General features: G+C 44.1%; 1 protein-coding gene across 1 annotated transcript in view; it reads right to left on the bottom strand.

Annotated features, from left to right (window-relative positions):
• CATSPERG (catsper channel auxiliary subunit gamma) overlaps positions 1 to 19,190 on the bottom strand; it is a 53,753-nt gene that overhangs the window by 27,836 nt on the left and 6,727 nt on the right. Inside the window, exons 3-8 of the mRNA XM_006899737.1 lie at positions 18,537 to 18,681; positions 18,159 to 18,288; positions 17,921 to 17,990; positions 11,774 to 11,929; positions 9,309 to 9,477; positions 7,156 to 7,293 (exon numbers count right to left, since the gene is read on the bottom strand). Of these exons, the coding sequence (XP_006899799.1) occupies positions 7,156 to 7,293; positions 9,309 to 9,477; positions 11,774 to 11,929; positions 17,921 to 17,990; positions 18,159 to 18,288; positions 18,537 to 18,681 (808 nt within the window). The remainder of the gene's footprint in view (positions 1 to 7,155; positions 7,294 to 9,308; positions 9,478 to 11,773; positions 11,930 to 17,920; positions 17,991 to 18,158; positions 18,289 to 18,536; positions 18,682 to 19,190) is intronic.

Raw genomic sequence — 19,190 nt, 5'->3', positions numbered from 1 at the left:
ATATCACATGTAAGCAAAATCCTGCTGAAGATAATTTTAAAATGACTGAAACAGTACATCAACAGAGAACTATCAGAAATACAAGCTGGGTTTAGAAGAGGCCTTGGCATTAGGGACATTATAGGCAATGTTAGATGGAGCTTAGCTGAAAGCAGAGCACCAAGAAATGTCACTTGTGTTTCACTGACTATGCAAAGGCATTTGACAGTGTGGATCTCAACAAATTGTGGCTAACTTTGAGGAGAATGAGAATCCCAGAACACTTGATTGTGCTTATGCGAAACTTATACTTGAACCAGGAGGCAGTCATCAGAACAGAGCAAGGAAACACGGCATGGTTCAAAATCTGGAATGGTGTACACCAGAGATGTGTCCTATCTCCATACATTTTTTTTTATCTACATGTGGAACAGATAAGCTGGAAAGCTGGGCTCTATGAGGAGGAATGTGGCATCAGGATTAGAGGAAGACTCATCACCAACTTGCGTTACGCAGATGATACAACCCTGCTTGCTGAAGTTGATGAGGACGTGAAGTGCTTGCTGCAGAAGGTCAAGGACTACAGCCTTAAATATGGATTAAAGTTCAATATCAAGAAAACAAGTTCTTACCACTGAGCCGATTAGCAGCATCATGATAGACAGAGATTGAGATTATTAACAGCTTTCGTTTGCTTGGCTTCACAATTAACACTCTTGGTACCAGCAACCAGGAAATCAAAAGACAAATTGCAATGGGAAAAATCTGTTTTCAGGGATCTCTCCAGAGTACTAAAAAGCAACAATGTCAGTCTGGAGACTAAGGTGCACCTGATTCAGGCCATGGTCTTTGCAATTACTTGCTATGCATCAGAAAGCTGAACAGTGACTAGTGATGATAGAGGGAGAATTGATGCCTTTGAGCTATAGAATATACTATGGACTGCTAAGAGGACAAACAGGTTCGTCCTAGAAAGGGTGAAACCAGAGGCTTCTCCTTGGAGGCAAGAATTCTGAAGCTCCCTCTGATATACCTTGCGCATGTTGCAAGGAGTGACCAGTCCTTGGAGAGGGACATCATGCTTGGGAAGGTGGAGGGACAGTGCAAGAGAGGAAGACCCCTGATGAGATGGATTCAGTGACTGGGGATATGGAGGTAAGTGTGTGAGAGATAATAAGGTTGGCTCAGGATACAGCAGGGTTCAGAACTGTTGTACTTAGAGTCACTATGAGTCGCAAGTGGCTTTATGGTACATAACAACAACACAAGAACAACATGACTGGGGCTGGCTGGGTGTATTCAGATGATGAGAATGCCCGGTCTGCATGGTCAAGGCTTGCTGTGCAATGTGGAAAATTAGAAAGCCAGGTTTAGCTGGTCAGAACCTGCTGTGTATATGTAGACAATTAGAAAGCCTTGTCTATATAGCCGGCTTTTCCAGGTCTATTCTGACAGTGGGAATGACCAGTCTATGTGGCCAAGACTTTTGGGTCTATGTGAATAATGGGAATTCCATGTGTAGATGTCAAGGACCTCTTGGGTCTATGGGGATAAGAGGAATGCTGTGTCTACATGGTAGGGGCATGCCAGGGCTATTCTTACAGTGGGAATGGCAGTCTTACAGTGGGAATGTTTGAAGTTTGTTGGGTATGTTCAGATAATGGGAATGCCAGGTCTATGTAGCCAAGACTTCTGAGTCCATGCGGACAATGGGAATGCCAGGTGTAGATGGTAAGGGCCTATCAGGTCTATGTGCACAAGTGAATGCTGTGTCTACATGTCTGGGCCTTTCCAAGGCTATTTTGACAGTGGGAACGCTGGTCTATGCAGCCACGGCTTTTGGGTGTATTCAGATTATGAGAATGCCAGTCTATGCAGCCGAGGCTTGCTGTGTCTCTGCAGAAAATGGGAATACCAGGTGTAGATGGTCAGGGCCTGTTGTTTCTATGTGGACAAGAGGAATGCCGTGTCTATGGAGCCGGGACTTCCCAGGTTTATTCTGACAATGGGAAAGCTGGGTCTATGCAGCTGAAGCTTACTGTGTCGATATGGATAACATGAATGCCAAGTGTAGACAGCCATGGCCTGTGGTATTCATACAAACAAGGGAATGCCATGTAAATGCAGCCAGGGCTTGCCAGGTCTATCTGACAGCGAGAATGTCAGGTCTATCCAGCTAGGGCTTGTGGTGTATATTCAGATAATGGGAACGCTGGGTCTATGCAACCAAGGCTTGCTGTGTCTTTGTGGACAATGGAATTCTCAGGTGCAGACAGCCAGAGCCTGTCCCATGATGACAAGGAGAATACTGTGTCTAAATGGCCAGGGCTTGACAGGTCTATTCAGACAAGAATGCTGGGCCTACATGGCTGAGACTTGCTGTGATTGTTGGAAAATGGGAATGTCAGATGTAGATGGCCAGGGAGTATCAGATCTATGCAGACAAAGGAAATGGTTGTCTACCTGGCCGGGGCGTGTCAGATCTGTTCTGACAGTGAGAATGATGAGTCTATGCGGTTGTGGCTTGTGGATGTATTCAGAAAACAGGAATGCTGGGTCAATGTAGCCAAGGCTTGCTTTGTCTTTGGGGCTGATTGGAATGTCAGGTGCAGACATCCAGGGCCTGTTGTTTCTACGGTAGGGGAATGCCGTGTCTATGTAGCCGAAGCTTGCCAGGTCTGTTCTTACAGTGAGAATGCTGGGTCTTGAGGCCAGGGTTTATTGGGTGTATTCAGATACTGAGAAAGCCAGGTCTATGTGGTTGAGGCTTGCTGAGGCTATGAGGAAAATGAGAATGAGAATGTCAGGTTTAGGCGGTTGGAGTCTGTCATGCGTATGCAAACAATTAGAAAGCCGCATCTGTGTGGCTGCCATTTGCCAGGTCTCTTCTGATGGTGACAGCATGAGGTCTATGAAGCCTGAGAGTTCTGGATATATTTGGACATGGGAATTACAAGTTTATGTGGCCAAGACTTGCAGATCTAGACAGACAGTGGGAATGGCAGGTGTAGAGGGCAGGGCCTATTGGGTCTTTGTGGAAAAGTGAATGCTATGTCTATGCAACAGGGCTTGCCAGGTCTGTTCTGACAGTGACAGTGATAGGGCTACACAGACATGGCTTGTGGTGTATTCAGATCATGAGAATGCCAGGTCTATACTGCCAAAGCTTGCTTTGTCTTTGTGGACTATGAAAATGTCATGTTTAGATGGAGAGGGAGCCTGTCATTTCTATGAGGATGCTGTGTCCACACAGCAGGGGCTTGCCAGGTCTAATCAGGCAATGAGGATGCCAGGTCTACATGGCTAGGCTTTGCCACGCGTATTTTGACATGAGAATGCTGGGTCTACAAGGCTGGGGCTTGTGGGTATATTTGGATAATTAGAATGTTAGGTGTACGTGGCTGTGGCTTATTTGGTCTATTTAACAATAGGAATAGGGTCTATGCAGCCAAGGTGTGCTTTATATTTGCGGAAAATGGGAATGTCAGGACTAGACCACCAGGGCCTGTCATGTGTATGCAGACAAAGGGAATACAATATCCATGTGGCCCAGACTTGTTAGGTATATTAAAATGGTGGAGATGAAGGGTCTGCGTTGCTGAGGCTTGCTGTAACTACACAGGAAATGGGAGTGCCAGGTTTAGAAAGCCAGGGCCTGCTGAATGTGTGCAGACAATGGGAAAGCCATGTTGACACTTCCGGGTTTGGCCAGGTCTGTTCTGACACTGTGTGGGAAACCTTTAAGAAAGACACATCGAAAGCTTCATATAGCACTGGAAAATTATTAAGTAAAAGATATAAGGAAGCAATCAGTTGTATGAGAAGTCAATGGCCAGTTGTTCCCACAAGAGAAACTGTTTGCTGTTCTCAGTACAAAAACAGGTTTGACCATTCCTTGAACCCTAGTGCTAAGCAAGGATATAAAAAACAAAATGTATTGTCATCCTTGAAGTTGGGTTGTTTTTCTGTTCCCTGTAAAAGGATGATGAAAGGACAGATGAGAATAAACTCGGGGCTGCTGTATTCCCTGTATGCCCTCCTGACTCTTTTCTCTTGTCTCTGTCATTTTTCCTAATCCTCACTCCCCCCTTCAGGGACTGTTTAACTGATGATGGCAGGCTCCGTCAACACTGGAATGCCAGATTTTCGCAGCCAGGGCTTGCTGTGTTTATGCAGAAAACGGCAATGCCAGGTCTATGCAGCAGTAGGCTTGCCAAGTCTACTCTGACAGTGGGAATGTGGGGTTTATGCAGCTGGGCTTGTTGGGTCTACTGGGACAAGAGAATGAATGCTGAGTCTGGGTTTATGTAGAAAATGAGAATGTCAAGTTTAGATGGTTGGGGCCTACTGGGTTTGTGCAGATAATGAGAAGGCTATGTTGACACAGCAAGAGCTTGCTAGGTCGATTTGGACAATGGAAATGACAGGTCTATGCGGCACAGACTTTTAGGTCTATGAGGACAATGGGAATGCCAGGTGTAGATGGCCAGGGCCCGCTGGGTCTATGTGACAAGAGGGATGTCATGTGGATAATGGGAATGTTAGGTTTTGAAGACTGGGGCCTGCTGGGAATATGCAGACAATTAGAAAGCGTCACCTATGTGGCGGAGTTTTGCTGGACTATTCTGACAGTGGGAATGCCAGGTCTATGCACAATTTGTTGTGATCCACACAGTCAAATGCCAGTGGGATATATATCATATGTATAAATTAAAAGACGTATTGCAATGGGAAAGTCTGCTGTTAGGGACCTCTCCAAAGTACTGAAGAGCAATGGCGTCACTCTGGAGACTAACGTGCATCTGATACAGGCCATGGTCTTTCACTTGTTATGCATGGCAATCACCTGTTATGCATCAGAGAGTTGGACAATGACTAGGGAGGATAGAAGGATAATTGATGCCTTTGAGCTGTGGTGCTGGAGAAGAGTATTGAGTGTACCATGGACTCACCCTGGAGAGGGTTAAACCGGGCTGCTCCTTGGAGGCAAGGATTCTGGGGCTTTGTCTGACATATTTTGGACATGTTGTAAGGAGGGACCAATCCTTGGAGAGAGACATCATGCTTGGGAGGGTGGAGGGACAGCACAGGTGGGAAAGACCCTCTATGAGGTGGATTGATTCAGTTACTGGGGTAATTGGGTGCGTGTGTCGGAGGCAGTGTGATTGGCACAGGATAGAGCAGGTTTAGGGCTGTTGTACATAGGGTCACTATGAGTCGCAAGTGACACGATGGCACACAACAATATAACAACATATATATATATATATGTAACTCATATATGTACATGTTTAAGATGACCTAACAGAGTGTAGAAATTATCAAACAATATCACTAATACCACACACAAGTAAAATCCTGCTGACAATTATCCAAAAGTGACTGGAACAATAAATTGACGGAGAACTACCAGAAATACAGATTTTGGTAGAAAGCAAAGAATACCAGAAGAGTATCTATTTGTGTCTCACTGACTATGCAAAGGCATTTGACTGTGTGGACTACAACAAATTGTGGCTAACCTTGAACAGAATGAGGATCCCAGAATACTTGATTGTGTCATGCAAAACCTATACTCAGACCAGGAAGCCATCATCAGAACAGAGCAAGGAAAAACTGCACAGTTCCAAATCAGGAAAGGAGTGAGTCAGGAATGTGTCCTGTCTCCATATCTTTTCAACCAATATGTGAAACAGATCATTCAGGAGGCTGGACCTGAAGAGGAAGAATGTGGCATCCGGATTGAAGAAAGATTTATCAACAACCTGCATTATGCAGATGACACAACCTTGCTTGCTGACACTTAAAAGGACCTGAAGCATTTGCTGCAGGGTCAAGGACTGCAGTCTCCACCATGGACTGAAGCTCAACATTAAGAAAACAAAGATTCTCACCAATTAGCACCATGACAAATGGAGAAGAGATTGAGATTGTTAACAATTTCAGCTTGCTTGGTTTCATAATCAACACTTTTGGCACCAGCAGTCAAGAAATCAAAAGACAAACTGTACTGGGAAAATGAGCTATCAGAGATCTTTCCAGAGTACTAGAGAGCAATGATCTGGGTCTGGAGATTAAGGTGTGCCTGATGGTCCTCACAATTACTTGATATGCACCAGAGAGCTGGACAATGACTAAGGATGACAGAAGAAGGACTGATGATGTCTTTGAGTTATGGTGCTGAAGAAGAGTTTTGAACATACTACGGACTTCCAAGAGAACAAACAGGTGTGTCCTGGAGAGGGTGAAACCAAGTTTCTCCTTGGAGTCAAGGATTTTGAAGCTCCACCTCACATACTCTGAGTGTGTTGCCAGGAGGGACCAGTCCTTGGAGAGGGACATCATGAAGAAGGAACAGCCCAGAAGAGGAAGGTGCTGGATGAGAGAGATTGACTCAGTAACTGGGGTAATGAGGTCAATGTGTCGGAGGCAATGAGATTGGCTCAAGATATGACAGGGTTCAGAACTATTGTACATATAGGGTCACCAGGTATTAGGGAGACTTGTTGGCACATAACAACAGCAACAATCATTCACAGGGGTTTACTTGCAGATATACAATGGCTTTCTGTTGAAAATACTGCTGTCTAGAAGCTTTAAAATAAAAATTCCAAAAAACAAACCCCACTTAAGTCAAAAGTGACTTACAGTGGAGTTGTACATTCACAGCTCATTCATATGTCAGGGACTATGGGTACCAACGTCATCTCGGGGTTCTAGGAGGTAGGGACTATCCTTCACTCCATTTTGCAGATGAGAACTTGAGGTCTGAGAGGCCAGGACACTTATCCAAAGCTACACAGTTGGGGAGGGTGGGTCCTGTCTGACTCTAAAATATGTGTTGTTATCACTATGCTCTACTACCCTGCTGAGACAGACAGTCCTGATGGCATGTTCCCTATGGGCCCAAGACTCAGCCACAGGGACCCCTGGTTTTCTCATTTATGTAAGTTCACAAACTCTTTGCACTTATTTTTTAATGAATTCTACCACCTGAATCTATACAAAGTATGACAGAATATAACACACTCCCCAAGTCTACCCTAACCACAGGAAACTTCCAGCCTAGGACCTCCCTACCAGCGAGGATACCAGGTGAAGGAAAATGAAGGTTGGAATTCTTGGAGAAAGAGGACATAGAAGGGTATCTTGCTCTACTAGAGGCCCTGCCCTTACCTGTTATGGTCCCAAAGTGGATATAGCCTTCGTTCTGGCCAGTAGTGAGAGCAATCACATACTCCGAGCCATTGCTGTGGAACTCCACCGGGCAGAGCTTCTTGATGCACTCGTTGGCCAGGATGCGAACCCAGCTGTCTGGAGGGGCCAGTATAGGGCCTCGGAACTGTGCATTTGAACCTGGGCGCAGGCTCACGCCAACCTCCCACATCTCCCTGGATGGGAGAGCCTGTTCTTGGCTCTCTGAACCTGAAGCACCTACGCAATGTCTTGCTCATGAACTGTTCTCCCTTTCCCACTTCTCCAGCCAGTGTAACTGGTTCCTAGCTGAGCATGTAGCCAAACTGGACAAAATGGGGATGGTGTTCCTTGGAGGCAAAGATGATAAAGGATCATTTCACATAATTTAGGCATGCTGCTAGAGCATGGCACAGGATGGGACGGGGTTCAGAGTTCTTGTTCATAAGGGTCACTATGAGTTGTACTTGACTAAGTGGCACCTAACAACAACACAGGATGCAACCACTAGCGGCCCCCATAAGGAGGGGCCCGACTGACAATGGTGCCCTGGATTAATCTGTGCCTGAAACCAACTGCTCCTGTACTTTTCAACTAAGTCACCTCACTCACTACTGTCAAGTCAGAATCGACTCATAGCTGAACCTCCAGCAGGTTTTCAGAAGGCTGTAAAAAACATGGGAAGAGATGGCCCATCTTTCTCCCAACAAGCCATGGTGGACTGGAACCACGAGAGAGGTGCGACATTGGGGTTAGTAGTGCTAACTTTCTATGAACTATGCCACCTGAGCTCCCTTCTCAACTAAGTACTCTGGCCCATAAACACCCATTTCTTTGTGATAGCAGTGTTGATTGCCTTTGAGTCGAGTATGACTCATAGCAACCCTATGAACAAAAGGCCTGAAGCCTTTCTCTAACTATTGACACTTATCAAAGTTCATAGTTTCTAGAGGCATGTTGTTTAGGAAGTGGATGCCACTTCTGCTAGGCCCTTTTAAACTGGGTTCCTTTACTGTCAAAGTTGTTGCTCTATACTGTAGAGTTGGAACCAACTCATAGCTGATTCTCCAGCAGGTTTCCAGAGGCAGTATATCACATGGGAGGAGAGGAGACTGTCTTTCTCACTAGTAGCAACTGGTGGAGTTGAACTGCAGGTCTTCCAGTTGGCAGTGCTGCTTCTTACCACTAGGCCATCAGAGCTCCCTACTGTCAAAGTGAGGAAGCAAGATCAAACTGCTAGGAATATGTACTAAGGAAATGTAAGTTATAGCATGATTTTCTGGGACTAAAATATAGCTTCTCTCATTTATTTTCCCACTGTTCTAGTGTGAAGTTCAGCCCAGTAGCATCCCTCCAAATGAGTTTCCAAGGTTTTAACTTTTTTCAAGAGGAGGCTGCCTGTCTTTCTCCCAGGAAGTGGATGATTGAAACAACAACCTTTGGTTAGTGGCCGCACATATTATATCCTGTGCCACTATGGCTCCCCTCTCCTGGGGGAAGCAAGAATGAGGAAGGCTTGGGCATCTCATTTTCCTTCTTGATCGGCTTCCTTCATGGTTTTGCATTACCAACTCTCTCTCTCTGATTTTATCTCTCCCTCTAGATCTGGTGGCTGAGTGGTAAGGAGTTGTGTTGCCAAACCAAAAGCAAGTGGTTCTAATCCACCAACTGCTCTGTGGAAGAAAGAAGATGGGCAATCTCCTCCAGTGTGATTTCAAGCGTCTAAAAATTCACTGGAGGTCATATATGAAACAGTTCTGACTCAATGATACATAAGGTACATCTCCATCCTTCTGAACCTCTGTCTCTGCATCTCTCAATGGGGGGGGGAGTGTGTGTGTGCATTTTTCTCTGTTTCTCTCTGTTCCTTCCATTTATTTTCACTCCTCTTTTCCTCTAGGTATGGAACTCACTCTAGCACATCTAGGGTAGAAGAAGACCCAAGCAGGGTGGGCAGTGATGATCCAGGACCTAGTAACTTGGATAGTTACTGACACATAGACCCCCATCCATGGTAGCTCCAGATCTATACAGTGGTGGGTTCCCTAAGATACCCTTGCTGGAACTTCAGCACCATATCCCCTTGCCTGAAATGCCAGGGACTCCACAATATGCTCTGGGCATGGCCCCCTCACCTTTTCTGTTGATATCCCGGAGTTTGGAATAGTTGCCTGTAAAATAATAGACGAGCTGGTTCTGGCGAATGAAGAGGGTGCTCTCGGTGGCAATGGTGTCATAGATGGTGGCAGTAAAGGCAGAATGGGGGCAGGAGAAGGACTCTACCCAGCAACTATCAATGTTTAACTGCAGGAAAGTGGAGCCAGGGTTAGCAGGGGAACTTGGCCTCGGGCCCCATGTCCTTTTCTCTTATGGGGAAGACTATATTGCAGTGTTGAAGAGTGCTGAGTGAGTCCATGGACTGCCAAAGGAACAAAGAGATAAGTCTTGAAAAAGTGCAGCCAGAGTGCTCCATGGAGACAAAAATGGCAAAGCTCCATCTCACATGCTTTGTGCATTTTGTTAGGAGAAGCTATTCCTTGGAAAGGTAGGGGGATGGTGAAAGAGAGAAAGACCATCAACAAGATGCTTTACCATACAGGCAATGGACTCAAGTATGTCAAAGATGATAAGGAGGGCTCAGGATAGACCAGAGTTCAGATCTGTTGCTCATAGGATCACTGACTCACACTTGACTGGAAGCACCTAAAAACAACAATGCTCTGAAAATTGCATGGAATGGATCCCACAGCTGCTCAGACTTCTCTACTATTGTCCAGTAAAACTAAAACAAGTGAGTGACTTAACCTAAGACAGTTGGTTCCTTGTGTGTCCTCTGCCATTGTGCAGTGCACAGTGCTCAGTTCTAGTTTGCCTGGCCAATCAGGCCCTCCACATGGTCCAAAGACAATTTCTTTTTTTTAAAATTTTATTTAATTTTATTCTTTTTTGTGTGTACCGTCAAATCAGATCTGACTGGTACAGGAGGAGATTGTCCATCCTTCTCCAGCAAAGTATCTGGTGGATTTGAATCGCATACCTCTGGGACTGCAGTACAGCTTCTTACCACTAGGCCACCAGAGCTCGCCCAAAGACAATTTCTTAAACAGTCCTCTTCTACCTTGAACACAAGCAGCTGTCCACGGACATTAACAGACACCACCAGGCGCTCACTAACCAATTCCTGACAGCAGGAGGGCACATAAAATATTTACTCTCTATTTAATCATGTTTATGTTTCTAGAGCTCATCACCAGTATACAGGCAGTATGAGCTCAAAGGAACAAGTTAGTCACCACTAAGAAGAAGCAAGCAGCCAAATTTTAATGGCAAAAAAGGCTGATTTTTCTTAATTAAACTGCCTAGAAAGAAAAATTGGCTTACAAGTTAGAAGAGACTGGAAAGACTTCACTAAGTGTAATATGTGGCTTCTGATTCAAACAAACCAATTTCAAAGACATTTTTAGTTAAGTGGGGAGTTTTGAATATGGCCTGGTATTAGATAGTATTAGGATATTATTACTAATTTTACTGGGCCTCATAATGGCATTACTTTTTTTTTTTTTTTACATTTTTCTTTTTTAAAAGGAAGATATCAAAGAGACTTCCTCTGTCAGAGGAAAATGTCAGAGAGACTTTCCTAAGTTTTTCAATAATTTACAAGTTAGATAGTAATGGTGGTTAGGACTCTAGAGTACTCCAGTAAAAAAGAAAAATGGTGGAACAAATAAATTAGTCAAAATGTTGGCAATTATTGAAGTTGTGTGATGGACACATGGAGGTTCCTGACATTATTTGCTCTATTTTTATCTGATTGAAATGCTGCTGAAAAGCAGAATTTTCTATTGAACATTCAAAGTATAAAACAAAACAAAGTCTAGGTCTTGCTGTTAAGACAAATTTCAGCAAGTTAAGAAGAACGTGAATGTTATTTCTAAACTCTAACGCCTCAACAACAAACAGGCAAAAAACTTGGTGATTAGTGTTGTGTCAATGTGGGCAAGACTTCAGTAACTGTCCTATGTGTTATAAAAGTGTAACTTCCATATACTTTAGGTATGTTGTCAGGAGGGATCAGTCCTTGGAAAAAGACATCATGCTGGCAAAAGCAAAGGGTCAGAGAAAGAGAGGCAGACCTTGAACAAGATGGACTAACACACAGCCACAACCATGGGCTGGAGTGCAGCACTGAGAGGGTGGTGCAGGTGTTCTGTTCTGTGGTGCATAAGGGTCCCTATGAGTTGGACCCAATTTGAAGGCACATAACAACAACATGCATCCATGGATCTGATTCTGGGTCTGGTTGATACTATCATCACAGTGACTAAATACAACTTTTCTTTTATATAAGGAAGTTCTGAAGTCTAATGTAAGTTAAGTGACTTGCCCAGGGTCACACAGCTTAGGATATGACAGAATCAGAATTTGAGCCCACGTCATCCAGTTGTCTTCCCCTCCCCTCCCCTTCCCCCCCCCCATTGCTATCTGCCTCTCATGGTGGCTGCTATGTTTTTTGGGGACCCTTTTTTGAAACTCCTAGTCCCCACTCTATTTTAGGGGCTAGTTCCACTTGAGGGGCCCTCATTTGCTTAGTACCACTCACCTCCAGGAGAGAGAAGTCCTCAAAGTTGGTGTCCGTTAGCAGGACTAATTTCTCATTGGGAATGCCACCCAGGATGAGCACAGGGGCCTGGTCCACAGTGTACCACAGAGGTTGTGAGTAGAAATTATTAAAGTACCGGGGTATCAGTCTGAAGACCTGCCAGGGGAGGGTCAGAAGGGCTGCTCAATATCCACCCTGTTTCTCCAAGGCTTCATGTCACTTAACCTAGAAGCCAAAGTCTTTCCTGTTGCCCATGAGACCCACACCATCTGCCACCATCATCGCATCCACCACCACCTTGCCTTTCCCCTGTCCCACCACAGGGGTCTCCTCACTGATTCTCAAACATTCACGCCCCATTCCCACCTCAGAGCCTTTGCACTGGCTGTTCCTTCTGCCTATAAATGCTCTTCCTGGTATCCACTTAATGCCTTTCTTGTTCCTCCTTCCTGGCTTTCATCAAATGTCAACTTTCTTAATTAAATCATTTTGAAGCATTGTGACATGTGCCTGCACAGTCCTGATCCCCCTTCACCCTGTTGAGTTTCTCTCTCGAAAAATCTCATGATATAACCTACGACCAAGTGATAAGGGAGATGAAGGAGGAAGTTCAAGCTGCTCTGAAGGAATTGACAAAAAAAACAAAACAAAACAAGGCCCCAGGAATTGATGGAATACCCACAAACGTATTTCAACAAACAGATGTGAGTCAACTTGGTCATTAGGCTGTGTCAAGAAATCTGGAGGACAGCTAGCTGGCCAACTGACCGGTAACTGTTGTAATGTGCCAGAGTCGCCTCTGTAGTCTGCCCTCTCCTGAGCCCCCACTGCCCTGGTTACTCTGTCAATCCATCTACCCCAGTTACTCTATCAATCCATCTGATGAGGGGTTTTTCTCTCCTGTGCTGCCCTTCCAACCTTCTGAGCATGATGTCCTTCTTCAAGGACCAGTCTCTCCTAGCCATGTGCCCAAAATATGTGAGAGACGGAGCTCCAAAATCCTTGTCTCCAAGGAGGAACTTAGAAAGATGGGCAATTTCCTTTCTTTAGATTTACTGCCTCTGAAAACCCACTGCTATGGGTTGGTTCCAACTCAATGGTACATAATAACAATAGCATTTAAGAAGATAAAAACCCAAACAACAAATGCTGGTGAGGTTGTGGAGAAACTGGAACCCTAACTGGTGAGAGTGTAAAATGGTGCAACCACATTGGAAGGCAGTATGGCACTTTCTCAAAAAGTTGCTGGTGAGGTTGTGGAGAAACTGGAACCCTAATTGGTGAGAGTGTAAAATTGTGCAACCACATTTGAAGGCAGTATGGCACTTTCTCAAAAAGTTGCAAATAGAAAGACCATTTGACCCAGCTATTCCTCTACTGGGAATATACCCTAAAGAAACCCTAACTGTCACCCAGGCAGATATATGCACACCCATGTTTACTGCGGCTTTGTTCACAATAGCAAAGAGTTGGAAACAACCTAAGTGCCCATCAACAAATGAATGGATAAAGAAGTTGTGGTATATTCACACAATGGAATCCTATGCTGCATTGAAAAACAAGGAACTCATGCAATATTATTCAAAATCCCTAGAGGACATTATGCTGAGTGAAATATCTTCTCAGTCACAAAAGGAAAAATACTGCATGGTGCCACTGTTGTAGAACAAGACTGACATCAGGGTTGGGTGAGACTGAGAAAAATCGGATAAATGATGTATACTGCATTGAAACAGATGAGGGAGAGAACAGTTTAAAAGCAATATATGATTGGGTATTATGGTTATGCCAAGAGTCCAGAATGAAGGCTGCATAGTGGAGTGTACTTGGGGGGAGAGGGGTTGTAAACCAATGAAGAAATTTGTCTTTTTCTTTTCAAAGAGAAGAGCGAACTAGCTGGTAGGGGTGTGCAGGGAGAAAAATGCAACAATAAATGAATGGAAATCCAAAATCTCCGTAAACATTCATTAAAATTAATAAAATAAATTTTTTTAAAAAGAAAATAAAAACCACAAAACTGGTATTTTTTTTTAAAAAAGATGGGAACGAGCTCAATGACAATCAACAGATGAGAGGATAAGTAAAATGTGATATGCCATTTGTCTTATCTAGAGAAAAAGAAGGAAGCTAATGTCTCAAAGAAGAAACTATTAGACAGTCTACAGGAATCATGACCTCATTTTCCTAAACACTATAAAGAGCTAGATGGTGCCCAGCTACCACTAACAACCACTCAAATCAGCACCGTAATATATGGAATCTAATAGGAGGGAAATAGGAGAATCTCAGTTTCCTTTAAAAACAAACCACACATACACACAAAGAAAAAACAAAAAACAACAAGCAGACCTACTTAATTGGTTGAGACTAGAGATTTTCCTAAGACTATTGTCCTGAGACATTCTTAAGACTGAACTCAAACAAACTCCTAACATCATCTTGTAGCTAAATAATAAACTGGTTAAAAAAATAATGAGTAGCATGATATACAATATGCTTGGTTATTTTTTTAAAAAAACCACACTGACCTCTCCAAAGTACTAAAGAACAATGATACTAGTGTAAAGACCAAGGTGTCTGATCCAAAACATGGTATTATTTTTTAATGAAAGTTTACAGAGACATAGGGTTTCCAGTCATTCATTGTTGCACTTTCCTCCCTGCCAGCCCCCTCCCCCCATTCACTCTTTTCCTGGAAAAGAAAAACTCTTTCATTGTTATACAATCCCTCTCCCCAAAACCACTCCAGTATGTAGCCTTCACTCTGGAATTCTGTAATGACAAGAATACCCATTCATATATCCTTTTTTTCCCCTATAATTATATTTTATTAATTTTCATAAACATTTACAGAGATTTTGGGCTTCCACTCATTCATTGTTGCACTATTCTCTCTACCCTCCTCCCAGTTTGTTCTTGTCCAAATGCCACAGTGCTTGTCAAAGCCAGTTCTGATTAATCTTCTTTGTCAGTGTATCCTTTGCCATTCCCTATCACTCCTCCCTGAGAGAGATTTCACCCTGAGTCATAAGGAAAAGGGGACGGCGTATTCTCTTAGCTACTTCCTGCTGAAAAGGGACGCTGTGGGTTTCAGGGTGAAGATCTTCTCTCACTACTCTAAAGGGCCCCTTTGGCAGTAGGAAACACATAGACTATTATGGAGATAGATTTTGGAATTCAGATGCACTCTTATTGATTGTGCTTGGCTGTACATGTACATATCCTTGAAGATGTATCATGGGGGTGTTGCAACCTAGAAGACACAAATTTGACTAACAAGTTATAAGTACATGAGTCCAAAAATTATGGAAAAGTAAAAGAAAAGATTCTTTCATTGTTTTACAAACACTCCCCCAGGTCCCCTCCACCATGCAGCCCTCACCCTAGTCTCCTGTGATGACAGAAATACCCAGTTACATCTCTCTTTTAGACGGTTCTCTCCCTCCTCTGTTTCAGTGCAGTATACATTATTGAACCCATCTTACTCAGTCTCTCCCCAACCCCAAGGACAGTCCCATTCTACAACAGTGGCATCATGTAATATTTGTCCTTTTGTGACTGGGATATTTCACTCAGCATAATGTTCTCCAGAGTCAACCATTTTGAATAATATTGCATGAGTTCCTTGTTTTTTAATGCAGCATAGTATTCCATTGTGCGAATATACCACAGCTTCTCTAGCCATTCGTTTGTTGATGGGCACTTAGGTTGTTTCCAACTCCTTGCTATTGTGAACAAAGCTGCAATAAACATGGGTGTGCATTCATATATCCTTTTTAAACAGTTCTCTCCCTCATCTGTTTCAATGCAATATACATCATTCCTCCCCTCCTTTTCTGTCTTCCCTCTACCCTGATGTCAGTCCCATTTTACAACAGTGGCCCTAGGCAATATTTGTCCTTTTGTGACTGAGATATTTCACTGAGTATAATGTCCTCCAGAGTCACCCATTTTGCATAATACTTCATGAGTTCCTTGCTTTTCAATGCTGAATAGTATTCCATTGTGTGAATATATCAGAGCTTCTCTATCCATCCATTTGTTGATGGACACTTGGGTTGTTTCCAACTCTTTGCTATTGTGAACAAAGCCGCAATAAACATGGGTGTACATATATCTGCTTGAGTGGCAGTTATGGTTTCTTTAGGGTCGAACAATGGTATTTTCTTTTTTTAAAAATTTTATTATTTTTATGTGAGTGTACTGTCAAATCAGATCTGACTGATACAGGAGGAGATTGTCCCTCCTTCCCCGGCACAGCATCTGGTGGATTCGAACCCTGCGCCTCTGGGATTATAGTTGCAGCTCCTTACCACTAGGCCACCAGAGCTCCCCTAAACAATGGTATTTTCAATTACATCCTATGCATTGGGAAAATCTGCTGTCAGAGACCTCTCCACAGTACTGAAGAGTAACGATGTCAGTCTGGAGACTAAGGTGTACCTGATTCAGGCCATAGTCTTTGCAATTACTTGCTGTGCATCAGAAAGCTGGACAATGACTTAGGATGATAGGAGAATTGAAGCCTTTGAGCTGTGGTGCTGGAGAGGAGTACTGAATATACCACAGACTGCTAGGAGAACAAACATATTCATCCTAGAAAGGGTGAGACCAGGCTGCTCCTTGGAGACAAGGATTCTGAAGCTTCATCTTGACATACTCTGAACATGTTGCAAAGAAGGACCAGTCCTTGGAGAGGGATGTCATACTTGGGAGGGTAGAGGGCCAGCCCAAGAAGGAAATACCCTCAATGATATGGATTGACTCAATGACTGGAGTAGTGGGGGTAGGTGCGTCAGAGACAATAAGGTTGTCATAGGATAGACCCCTAAATGGGCTGTTGTACACAGGCTCACTATGAGTTGCAGGCAACTCAATGGCATGTAACAACAATAACAACAACCTATGAATCTGGAAATTGGATAATGAGTAAGAATGATCAAGAAGAACCAATCCCTTTGAAGTATGGTGTTGGAAGGTGTACTGAATATCCCATGCACTGTCCAATGAACAAACATATCTGTCTTGAAGGAAGTGCAACCAGATTTTCCTTAAAAGAAAGGAAGGTGAAAAACTCTGTCTTATATATTTTGGCATGTTATTGTTATCAGAAAGGTTCAGTCCAGAAAAGGACATCATGCTGGGAAAGTAGCAGATCAGAGAAAGAAAGGAAGACCTTCAATTAGATGGATTGACACTGTAATTGTAGCAAATGGGGCATGACAGAGATTGTGAGGATGGCATAGGAGAGGGCACGGTTCAGAGCTTTGTTTACAGGGTTGCTATGAGTGCTAGTTGAGTCGATGGCACATAACAACAACAACAACCTATTACTTTAAAACAAAGGTCAGAATGGAAAGAGGCAAAGAAATTAGATTACAGAAGTGGTATAACCCAAACAGAAAGAAAGAGAATGTTCATGCACTGTGAAGGATGTAGCCAATGTCATTAAACAATCTGAGTAGAAATTGATGAATAGGAACCTCAACTGCTGTGTAAACCCTCATGGAAAACACAATGAAATATTGTTTGTTGTTGTTATGTGCCGTCGAGTTGTTTACGACTCATAGCGACCCAATGTACAACAGCCCTAAACTGTGCTCTATCCTGTGCCAATCACATTGCCTCTGACACACCCATCCCGATTACCCCAGTCACTGAATCAATCCACCTCATAGAGGGTCTTCCCCTCCTGCGCTGAATATGGGTACAGAAGTCAGCTGGGTGCAAATACAGTTTCTCTCTTTCTCTTCAAAATCGTCCTGTCAGAGTATCTCCTCTTACAAGATCATTTCAAAGACTGAATGTGACTGTATCTTTGGTAAAGGACTTAACCTTGGGTCAGCGAAAAGTAACCCAAGTGCAGACTCATTCACTGAGGTAGTTCCTACTTATAGCAAACCTCCACTGGGTTTCTGAGGCTGTAAATCTTTACAGAGAAACACTGCCCATCTTTCTTCTTTGAAGCAGCTGGTGGATTCCAGATACAACTTCTTAGTTAATAGTCTGACATGTTATGCATTATAGGAGTATCTTAGAAATGAGAACTACTGTTTGTATGGGATATAGTGAGGGCTCAGCCCAAGGCAGTCAAGCCCACTGTCCTGAACCTAGGCCTCCCCTCCTCCACCACCCAGGCCCCTTCACCTGTTTGCCTATGGTGAACTTTGTGCTGTTTTGCTCCATCTTCAGGTAGCCGTTGATGTTCACATAGAACCTAGCAATGGGCGCAGAGTAGGCCCAGGTGAGTTGTCCCATTTTAGGATTTTCCCTCCTGCCTTCCACCTAGCTCCTCTCTTTGGTTTCCTCTGCATTCTTTGGGGATCTGGGGATTAGGAAGTCCCTCCCTGAGTCTACCTTCGATCCTGGGCTCAGGAAAGGTCACCTTTTCTTGGGGATGTAGGGCCCCAGGCCATTGCTGCTGACATCCACATGCATGACCACACTGCCGTTCTTGATGGGCATGGGTGTGTACCAGCCCATGAAACACAGCTCCTCTGCTCTGCAGTATTCGTCTGGAAGACAGGAGGCACTGTAGCTACCAGGAGCTCCCAAAGGCTCCCTCCAGTTCACAAGCCACATCAGGATGTCCCACATTTCCCTGTTGCCCAAGACCCCATGGTGCATGTGTGTGTGTCCCTCCCTAGGCCATAGGCATCTCTGATCACCTCAGCTTCTCTTCAAGGACATGGACTCCATTGGGCCTTCCCCCAACCATAACCACACAAGGTGGAGGCCTCTCCAAGTACCCCATCAAGCCCACCTTTGCTGAGGAAGGGGGCTGCTTCCATCTGGATCTGTAGCAACTCCATCTTCCACCGGTAGAAGTTGACTGGAGAATGGAAGGTGACTAGGACCATAGGCTTAAGCCCTGTTAGGTGGCCCCTCCGGATTAGGTCATCAGAGACCTGAGGACAAGACAGCCCCACAGGCATGTCTTTAAGAAAACTTCTGGGTCCCTCATGCTATGACCCCCACCTTTCACTAGCCATTCTTCCAGGACTGAGTGAGGACTGTCAAAGACAATGATCTAGACTTGGGTTAGGGTGGGAAATAGGCCAGGCTTCAGGCCAAGAAGAAAATACAATCTACACAGGAGTTCTACAGAGACAGTACAACTAAACTTAAGAGACACTGGTCACAGCATAAAAAGAAAACCCAAAACTGTCAGCAGTTGACGTGTTTGGAATCACAGAAGCCAAGAAAGCTTCAGATACAAGCTGTCAGATCATGGGCTGGACAACGGAAGATAATTTCTGAAGGGATTTGGCAGATGTGAAGGGGTATCCTGGTGGAGGGTGGATCTGGGAAGTAAGTGAGTCAAGACACTGGGCTAAGGGCAGGGTCAACACTGTAACTAATGGTTAACTCCACAATGAGGGATTTATCTTTCACTGCTCCACAAATTGCTTGTCTG

This window comes from Elephantulus edwardii, unplaced genomic scaffold (genome assembly GCF_000299155.1).
Source record: "Elephantulus edwardii isolate Elephantulus edwardi_28Jun2011 unplaced genomic scaffold, EleEdw1.0 scaffold00266, whole genome shotgun sequence".
Taxonomy (NCBI): domain Eukaryota; kingdom Metazoa; phylum Chordata; class Mammalia; order Macroscelidea; family Macroscelididae; genus Elephantulus; species Elephantulus edwardii.
Note: the sequence above shows the minus strand (reverse complement) of the source record. Positions and strands in the feature narration are given on the sequence as shown.